Source organism: Neomonachus schauinslandi, chromosome X (genome assembly GCF_002201575.2).
Source record: "Neomonachus schauinslandi chromosome X, ASM220157v2, whole genome shotgun sequence".
NCBI lineage: Eukaryota > Metazoa > Chordata > Mammalia > Carnivora > Phocidae > Neomonachus > Neomonachus schauinslandi.
Window position 1 is genome coordinate 55,399,508 of NC_058419.1, and position 11,209 is coordinate 55,410,716.

The 11,209-nt window shown below is 33.7% G+C and overlaps 1 protein-coding gene across 1 annotated transcript in view; it reads right to left on the reverse strand.

Annotated features, from left to right (window-relative positions):
- DACH2 (dachshund family transcription factor 2) overlaps nt 1-11,209 on the reverse strand; it is a 990,389-nt gene that overhangs the window by 153,455 nt on the left and 825,725 nt on the right. The window contains exon 7 of the mRNA XM_021683434.2: nt 1,155-1,290. Coding sequence (XP_021539109.2) covers nt 1,155-1,290 — 136 coding nt within the window. The remainder of the gene's footprint in view (nt 1-1,154; nt 1,291-11,209) is intronic.

Consider the following 11,209-nt stretch of genomic DNA (forward strand, 5'->3'; position numbering starts at 1 on the left):
GCACAAATTCAGAAACTAACACCTCTGCTAATCCCTCAAATTCCTCTCCTCCCCACAAAAAAACAAAAAAAACAAAAAACAAAAAAACATTATTTAGAAGAGGCTTAAAGTAATCACTATTATGGTGTATAAAAACTTAGAGTTCATATAAAGAACAATTTTATAGAGTAAGACTAAAAGAGGAACAGAAATCATTTTTTCTAAAGGAAATGGATATTTAAGAAATTGGATTGTGTAGATACAAAAGATTAATAAAGATTTTACCTATCTTATTTAGTTCATAATTATTATATACTAGATGAGAATTTGTTACAACTGAATGCACTTGGTAACATCTGTATACCTGAGTAAAATCAGACAGCAAGGGATAATAAACAATCAAGGTAAAGCCACATAGACAATAAGAGTGCTTATCCCTCACATTTCCTTAGCACTTTAAACTTCTGAAGTGTTTTCCCACGTATTATTTCATTTGACCTCACAAAAATCCAGTGCATTAGGCATGGCAGCAATTATTTCCATATATTAGGTAAAGAAACTCATGATGGTTAAGTGACATACCCAAGGTCTCATAGCTACTCAGTGCCAGAACTATGGCTAGATTCAAGTCTCCAATATGCCACATCACTAACAATACCATTATAGTCTTTCTGGAATAGTGTCTATGGTGTAAGGCTTCTGAGATAATAAAAAAATAAAGAAAGGGAAAATATTAAATATTTTTGATCCAAATTATTGAGATTGTAGCAAATTATATCTTGATTCACTTTTTAATCACTCTTAAATGATCAACTGTTTAAAAGATATTTTATCTTTCATTATTCAAAGATGCTGTGAATGTAACAAGTGTATTTCTTCATGTGAACTGTTAAATATCAATATGTTGAACTAACATATAGTCTACAAAAATCCCATCATATTGTTCTGATGGAATCCAGTGACACAGTAAATGAAGACCCTTTCAGAGAAGAAACTTCTAACACTTTAAGTTTCATTTTGTTGTTCATATTGCTTCAGCACTAAAAAAATGACCACTTCAAAAAGTCATTTTTATTAAGGAGGCATCAACCCCCCAGCTCTCCCTTTTCTATTGACTAATGAAGAAATTCCCAAAAGAATATCTTTTAATTCTTTGTTTTAGATGAGATACTTACCCATCCTCTCTGAATGGTGATCCATCTGAGAGGGAGAGCTGGACACACTGCTGCTAGGGTGGGAGGAAGTCTGACTCTTAGGATGATGATTCTCTTCCAGAGAGGGAACAGGAGAAGGACTCTCTGGGATCCGTTCCTGACACAAGGAAACACAACAGTAAATGTCATCTGTTCACCAAGTTTTTCATGTTGGTTGAGTCCATAATATTTGAAATGTTGACCTCTCAGTTATCCCAAAAGCATGCATGTTCATGATACTTGGCCTTAAACATGTATCTTTAGACAAATACATATTTTTTGTTCTTGTAAAATTAATGGGATATTATGAGGGCTAAATAAGAGAATGTGAAAGGGCTCAGTGCCATGCTGGATATATGTCAGAGGTTCAAGAAAGGTTAGTTTCCATTTCCTTTCCTAGAAAATTCAGGAAGAATTATGAACATAGGTGTGCAGTGAAGATTACTGTTATTGTAAACTCTTAAATTTATATAAAGTATATGCCAAAGGCTGGAGGGTGATCCTACTCTCTAAGAAGATCTTCCAAAAGTAAACACTTGAAAACCTAGGAATAAAACTCACACGTAGTGGCATCTGGTAAATATTGAGTCTTTCTGCACAAATAAAAATTATGGAAACTATGGAAACAATATACATGCACTCTATCAGACCTTAGGAATTTATGTTGAATTCTGCCAGCAAATGGTTTGGTAGTCACAGGACACAATGATAGGTTTTCCAAACTAACACTAAAACCTGTCAATAACAATTGCTTAGTATTATTTAGATTTTTATAGTTTTAAATGATGAATTTGAATAAAAATAAAACATTTATTTTACATACCTTTACAGTAACTGTTATAGTCCTCAAGACTTTTGTGATTATGAATATTGCTATAAAACTCTGAAATTATTCACTATGTTTATACATCACAACTTGATGAATAAATCTGACAATCATTCAATTAATTCAATCACTAGAAGAACCAAATTGCTATGTTTATGCATATATGCAATAAATGTGACGGGATAATAGACATGCTGGGACAGAGAATGTTTGTTCTATAAAATATTTAGTTCATCCATAATAAATTTCTTAAATATTCTAATTATCTGTAATTATAACATCAGTATTCTAATCATCATAACATTAAGAATTAGTTTTTCAAATAAGTACTTGTACATTTTCACATTGATTTTGCATGAGAGGCCTAAAATTTATAAATTCCCTAAAGAAAACTGTTGTTTGTTTAAATACAAAAGTAATAGCATGAGAGTTAAAGCTTATTATTTCATTAGCAGAAGTTAACATTTTGCAATGTCTATCATTGTAGCAGGCAGAATAGTGGCAGGCAGAATAGTGGCCCCCAAAATGGCCACTCCACATCCTAATGACTGAGACCTATGAATATGTTGCATCACATGTGAATATGTTACATCACATGGTAAATGGATTTTTCAGATGTGTTTGAGAACGTTGATATAGATAAATTACACTTAGAGGCAGAAAGGGAAGGTCAGAGGAAGATATTATGGAAGAATAATCAGAGAAATGTAACCTTTCTGGCTTTGAAGATGGATGAAGGGAACCAGGAGGCAAGAAATGTGGGTGGCTTCTAGAAGGTGGAAAAGCAAGGAAATAGATTCATCCCTGGAAGCTACAGAAAGAAATGCAGCCCTGCCAACACCTTGATTTTAGCTCAGTGGTGTCTATGTTAGACATCTGACCTACAGAACCATAAGAAAATAAATTTGCATTGTTTTAAGCCACTATGTCATATTTTGTTATAGTAGAAATAAAATACTAATACAATCATCAATATAGTTTTGTTTTTAAATGGTGTTTTATATTATTGTTTAACATATAATTAACATCCGATAATTTTAATAAAATGAATAGTAGACTTTGAGTATATTAGCTGCAATATTATATCCTAATTAAATACTGATAATTATAATAAATTTATGTTACACTTTAAAGGCTCTATAACTGTTGTCATACCTCAAAAACAAATGTTTTAAGACATAGAAATATACATTTCATTTATATTTACTATACAGATAAATATCTAGCTGTAACACTACATGTACAGTACAAAATAAACAGAAACATATAAGCAAAGCAGAAGAAAAGAATCAAGTTTTTATTTTCTAAATAATTACACTTGTATTCCAGAGTGATGGTATGGGGATAGACAGCAAGGTATATATAGCCTTTGTACCACATTCTTTTACTTTCTGAGAAGACTAGTAGTTCATTGTGAAATTCAACTTAAACTGTCACGATCAAAAATAAATTCTTTAAATAGTATATGTACACAAACACACACCAATGCAAGGATTTTTATATATAAGGTCAAAAAAAAAATTTTTTTTTTTGGCTTTCACTGTTCTCAACGATTCTATGCCAAAATATGTATATAAAGTGTAGAACATTCAGTGTTTGTCTTTGAATTGTAACACTGAAAATTTGTTGAAAAAATATGTAATTCAATGAACTACATTTAGGTTTCATGGGCATCTGAATGAATGGACAGGGACAAAGTACAGCAGTTACTAGACAAAAATAGAACTGAGCAAAAAAATCACTGTATGGTGACAAACAGGAATCATACACACAGCAATATATGCTGCCATAATAAAAATGGAAAATTTTTAAGTTGTTTCATAAAATTGATGGTTTGGAAAAACAAAAGAATCCAACTGACAATGATACTTGCTCTTGTCCACTCTGCCTAATAAAAAATGAAAGCTCATTTTGAATTTTTTTTTAAAAGTTGAAAGGACATCTACACAAATAGAAAAATGCTATGAAAATGAGAAAAAATACAATACTATAAAGGAAGATCCCCCCCAAATACTTAAATTAGTTAAAGATCAAATAATATTAACTCAAATAACTTACTCTTCAACTCCTTCTTTGACATTTTCAACACCATATTAAGTGAAACAATAAACTAACTTTGAAAAAATGATTTATAATGAAGTACTGTATGGTGACTAACATAACAATTAAAAAAAACATGATTTAGAGTGACAGTAACATTTTGCATAAAGTAATATATCTGCTTTAAGATTTTATTGCCTGCACTTTCCAAATTCAATCAAGGTTCAGTTCATTGTTATTGTTTTCCTATGGCATCACAGAGGTCAGACTTTTTTCACCATGTAAACTGTATTATATAAGTTCAGTGCCTTATATTGATTAAGAGTTAGGTGGGTTTAAAAATATATATATATCTGTGTAGAGCTGGGAATGTTTAATTTCTCTTAAATAATTAATAGTTCTATGAACAATTTCTTCTTTGCAAGTAAACAGATCCATTTTTCATCCCTATAATGAGTATGCATCTATTTAGCTACTTAACTGCAATGTGCTTTGGTTCATTAGGTGGCTACTGTTGTGTCTCAGCCTAGTTAAAATTCCACAGCAAGTTAATGTGTTTTATTACAAATGAGAACACAAGTGATAACGTCCTCATCATTTGCCAAATACAGGGTTAACAGTATTTGCAACAAATCAATAGGGGTATTTAAAAAGGAAAATTGCAACTCTAAAACCCCAATCATTTTTAGTCATTGATGACTTAATTTTATTTGGCATTTATGATTTTACAACCCTGTTACACTTCATGTATTTCATTTGGGCCCATTGACAACAGCTGTAGCTCTTCTGAAACACTACAGGTCTTTTCCAGATTCAAAGTAGCAAAGGGGAGACATTTCCAAAATTGATACATACTTACCCAATCAAATCCCCATTTCCCCTGCAATTAGTAAAATTATCTGTAATAATAACTCAGATTCTAGCATATAAGTATAGTTCAAGGCTTACGCCTAAAATGAAAGAAACATTACAGAAAATGTTATTAATTAGTACATACTATCCCCTCTTTCATCATACTTTTCCCCTTTTGGGAGGTATATATCACAAATGGTCAAAGGAGACATTCATCATATTAAATCATTTGAAAGTACACTTGAACCTTAATAAAAAATAGGGTCAATGCTTAGAAAATTCAGTTTTACACAAGGTTTAACACAGTCAGTTTGGTTTAGGATTTAGTTTATTGGCAGTGAAGTATCAACTCTGCCCATTTTCATGCAGATCCTTTATTTCATCTCAATATATTCCTTTATGTCCTTGGAAATATGGTGGTATACATGGAATGTATGAAGTACTAATAAATGCATATTAAACATGTATTTATATGTATGTGTACATGTGTGTAGTTGCCTTTTACTAACAACTGTATCAATCAATGTTAAATTGTTACCTCTGACATTTTATTATATTATCATCAAGTATTCAGTGTGATTATGTATTATATAATTTGTCTTTTTATTTTTAATTGGAATTCAACTCTCACTGTAATTATGCTTCCAAATGCTAATCTATTAATGAGTTCCTAAAGGATTTAATGGCATTTCACTACTGAGGAGTGGCTTTTGGAAGTTTGTCTGAGTGCTAGATATTTTATCCATGCATTTGTCTTGATATTTCATATTAAATTGATGTGCTCCTTCTTACTGTCACCAGAGTTCTGCAGAAACAGAACAGATTGTAACTTGACAGACTTTAATAATAAAATCAGGGACAGGGAAATGAAAAGTTTATTCATTGTTGCTGCTAACTTGGGTTACTACTATTCCTGAGGAAGAATATGAGGCCCAAATTTGGTTTCTGAATAATATTGGAAACTTGACAACTTATGGATCTTTATAAATCAGTTTAAGAATTAGTCTGTGGGGGTGCCTGGGTGGCTCAGCCAGTTAAGTGCCCAACTCTTGGTTTTGGCTCAGATCATGATCTTGGGGTCCTGGGATCAAGCGCCGTATTAGGCTCCATGCTTAGCAGGGAATCTGTGGATTCTCTCTCCCTCTCCCTCTGCCCCTACCCCTGCTCATGCTCTCTCTCTAAAATGAATAAACAAATAAATCCTTATTATAAAAAAAGATTTAGTCTGTGTTCCACAATCACCAATTTACAATTCTATTAAAGTTAACATAAACAAATATGGCAGGTTTTTCATGAATTAAAAAAAAAAATAGGCAGATTGGGGATGCATCTGGAACATGTAACCATGAAACAGTCCAAAATCATAGGCATACCCTTCATGTGATCTATGTTATATTAGGGCAAAGGACCCTTTCACATCTTCAATGAGATCAACTTGTTCTGGAAGAGGCTGACAGCTTAAGAGAATCAGTCATAATATCTGTTCATAACTTGCAAATGCCCTCGAGTGGGAAAATGGATAGTTCAGTGGGAAAATACAAGGCTTCCAAATTATGTTTTGGGCTTGGACCTCGGCCATCCACCCAAACACACACACACACACACACACACACACACCCCTCAGTTCTCACTCAATGCATCTTCATCTTATGTTCTAAAAGACAGTAATTGCTTTGTCTTTCCATAGAGCATTGTTTTTCTTTTTCAAGTTTTATTTAAATTCCAGTTAGTTAAAGTGGAATATTAGTTTCAGGTATAGAATTTAAAATAAAGACACAACTAGTGATTTTTTTCAGTGGATTTAAATTATCATAAAAACCCTCTCTGTGTTGATTAACTTTAATACCAGATGTTCACATGTTAATGCCACTGCCTTGTGACCACTTCCTACCAATTGCCAGCTGCTTGGCCAAACAAAAAGCAGAGCTAATCAGATAGTACTGGTAAACAGCCAAATAACAGCTTCCTACTTAAATTTCTCAAATTTGTTATCAGAAAAAACTATGGCACACTGATATTACAAAGTATCCTATGATGTATGGAATTGTTGAATCACTATACTGTACACCTGAAATTAATATAACACTGTTAATTAACTGTAATTAAAATAAAAACTTAAAAAAAGCTTCCCACAAAAAAATAAGGTACTTAACTGTCAAATAGGAAATAGATTTTCATACCAGTCAGGTATTTTACCCATTTTACTCTCAGGATTTTGCCACACTCAGTAATATAACTGAAGGATAAATAGCCTTGCAAGCCTAATGATCATAATGCAATTTCCAGTTCCTGCTATACCTATATTAGTTATTAGATACAAATGCTACTAGCTGAGCCAATAGTAAAGGAATCTGAGGTGGAACTAAAGAATATGTGCTTGGAGTAACAATATTCCCAAACTAATTTTTGACAAAAACAAAAACAAAATAAAACAAAAACCCAACAAAACAAAACAAAACAAAACAACAACAAGAAAACATTTGTTTGCAACCTGTAATGTCTTTTCCAGTTTTGGAATTAAACTCTGTATCACTAATGATCATTTATGTTAGAAATACTCCCCAAAGTTTAATATCCAATGAATCATTATTTTTAACTCATTCATGCAACAAACATTTTTTAGTGTCTAATGTACCTATTGGGGAAGGAACGAAGGTCTATCAGTATTTTCACATGGGATGTAAATGTTCATAGTTCAAACTAAAGACTAAATAATCCACACATATACATTCCAAGATGATATAAAATAAAATACAAATCAGATCAATTTAGGTATTAGAATAGACACTCCTCTCCAGTCCTCACCAGATCCCTGACTCTTTTTTTTTTTTTTCCTGCATGGAGATCAAATCAGCCATGACAGGTGAACAAATGCTCTGTAGAGGGAGGGCCCAATACCTGTATATGCATCTAATGGTGGGGGAACCCTTGGTTCTGCTATTAAGAGTTATACAGAAGAATGTATATAAGGGAAGTTACTTCTTTCTCAGGCTAGCTCTTGGCCATGATATTGGTTTCTACTTATTAGTATTTCTATATGGATCCTTGAGTATAAAACATAATAAAATAGAATAATATTTGCTAATATATACTGACTACTAAATGCTAAACAGTGTTCTAAGTGTGTTGACAAGCTTTGTCTCATTTAGTCTCATGTTAACACTATGAGGTAGACATAATTACTCTCACCAGTTCACTGGAAGATGAGGCTAACTGAGATACAGGTAGATTAATTTGCCTAAAGTCATGTAACAAGGAATGGTGGAACCAGAACTTAAATACAGGAAGGCAGTCTGACTTCAGAGCCCATGCTCCTACCCATTAGGCCATACTGCCTCCAATCTGCTTTTTTTTTCTTTTTTTGACATACTTCCTCTTTTATTAATACTGTGTAATTAAATATAAAATATATACACAAAAGTACACAAAACATTAATGTACAAACTTTCACAAAGTGAACTCAGCCATATAACACAATCCAGGTTAAGAAACTAAATACTACCAGCACTCCAGAAGGCTCCCACATGCTAACTTCCAGTCACTAGCCCCTTTCTTCTCCAACCATAATCACTTATTCTGACTTCTAACACCATAGACTAGTCTTCTATTTGAACTTTATATGTGTTACGCACTCTTATGTGCCAGGACTTGCTATTTTATACATTATATTTATGAAATTCATCTTTATAATTGCATATAACAGTAGTTCCTTCATTTTCTTTAATGTGTAGTATTCCACTGCATGAATAGATCATGATCGATTTATTCATTCCAATAGACATTGGGTTGTTACTAGTTTTTGTCCACTATGCATAATGCAGCTGTGAACATTTTTGTACATATTTTTCTGGTATACAAATACATGCATTTTTGTAATGTCATACCTAGAAATGAAGTTGTTGGGTTATAGGGTACACCTTTTGTTCAGTTTTAGTAGATAGCATGTGTGGTAGGCAGTTTCCAAGACGATGCTCAGTGGTCACTGCCTGCTAGTATTCCTGCCTTTGTGTAATCCTTTCCCCTTGAGTGTGGGCTGGGCTTACTGAATTGTTTCTAAGAAAATGAATATGGCAGAAACAATGGCATGTTCTTTTTGAGATTAAGTTATAAAATAGTGATTTCTGTCTTGTGTGTTCTCCCTTACTATCTCTTGGATTGTTCATTCTGGGAGAAGCTGGCTGCCATATAGAGAGGATGACCTATCAAGAGACTTTTAAAAGTCAATCTTTGAGGCCAGCAACAGCCACGTGAGTGAAGTGGGTCCTTCGCAATTTGAGCCTTGAGATGACTGTAGCCTCAGCTAACACATAACATCTTTTTTAAAAATTATGTTATGTTAGTCACCATACAGTACTTCACTATTTTTTGATGTAGTGTTCCATGATTCATCACTTGCATATAATACCCAGTGTTCATTGCAATACGTGCCCTCCTTAATACCCACCACCAAGTTAACCCGTTCCCCACCCTCTTCCCCTCTGAAATCCTCAGTTTGTTTCTCGGAGTCCACAGTCTCTCATGGTTCTTCTCCCCCTCCAATTCCCCCCCTTCATTTTCCTTTCCTTCTCCTAATGTCCTCCATGCTATTCCTTATGTTCCACATATAAGTGAAACCATAGGGGTGCCTGGGTAGCTCAGATGGTTGAGCATCTGCCTTTGGCTCATTTCATGATCCCAGCATCTTGGGATTGAGCCCCACATCAGGCTCCTGGCTCAGCTGGGAGCCTGCTTCTCCCTCTCCCCCTGCTCATGCTCTCTCTCTCTCTGTATCTCTGTGTCTCAAGTGAATAAATAAAATATTTAAAAAAAAAAAAGAAACCATATGATAATCGAAGACATACAAATGGCTAACAGACACATGAAAAAATGTTCAACATCATTAGCCATCAGGGAAATTCAAATCAAAACCACATTGAGATACCACCTTACACCAGTTAGAATGGCAAAAATTAACAAGACAGGAAACAACAAATGTTGGAGAGGATGTGGAGAAAGGGGAACCCTCTTACACTATTGGTGGGAAGGCAAATTGGTGGCTGTACAGTATGGAGGTTCCTCAAAAAGTTAAAAATAGAGATACTCTATGCCCCAGCAGTTGCCCTACTGGGTATTTACTCCAAAGATACAGATGTAGTGAAAAGAAGAGGCACATGCACCCCAATGTTCATAGCAGCAATGGCCACAATAGCCAAACTGTGAAAGGAGCTGAGATGTCCTTCAACAGATGGATTGGATAAAGAAGATGTGGTGCATATATACAATGGAATATTACTCAGCCATCAGAAAGGATGAATACTCACCATTTGCATCGCCATGGATAGAATTGGAGGGGATTATGCTAAATGAGTCAAGCAGTGAAATCTGCTTCTTAATTCACTTAACTTCACTAACAAACTATGATGGTTCTAGCCAGAAACAGTATATAATTCTATAATATTTTTGAGGATGGATCTTATGTCTGTTTCATTTTTGTGTTTTTGACAAAGCAATGTGACACAGTCCTTTGCACATATTAAATCTTGTGAAATCATTGAATTCTGTGTTCTTGCCCTTTTTCCAACAAAAAATGATGACAATAATAACTTAATAAGCCAATATTCAGCAATAACTATCTTTTTTTGGCTAACTGCAAGGTTAATTGCAATATACTTACTGATTTTTTAGTCTGTATTATCTTTTTTCCCAAAGATTACCAGTGATTCATGACTTTTTGTCCACCCTACTTAATGCTCTAAAACAGTGCTATCCAATAAAATTTTCTGCAATGATGCAATGTTCTATACTTGTAGTAGCCACAAGTGACATGTGACTATTGAGCACTTGAAATGTGGCTAGTTGCAACAGAACAACTGAAGTTTTCATTTCTTTAATTCATTTAAATTGAAATAGCCACATGTGGCTAGTGGTTACTGTAGTGAACAGTGTTGCTATAGTAAATATATTCTATGCATCTAAAACTCATGGTTGGGGTGCCTGGGTGGCTCAGTCCATTAAGTGTCCGCCCCCAGCTCAGGTCATGATCCTGGGGATCCTGGGATCAAGCCATGCTTGGGCTCCCTGCTCAGCAGTGAGTCTGTTTCTCCCTCTCCCTCTTCCCCTCCCCCCACTCATGCTTGCTCTCTCACAGTCTCTCAAATAAATAAAATCTTAAAAAATAAAACTCATTGTTAATTACAATGGTTACATAGTTTACATCCATGGAGATAGGGAAATTTATTAAACTATAAGCAATTTATATATATATATATATATATATAAATATATATATATTTTATATTTATATTTATATATATTTATTTATATATTTTATTATTTATAT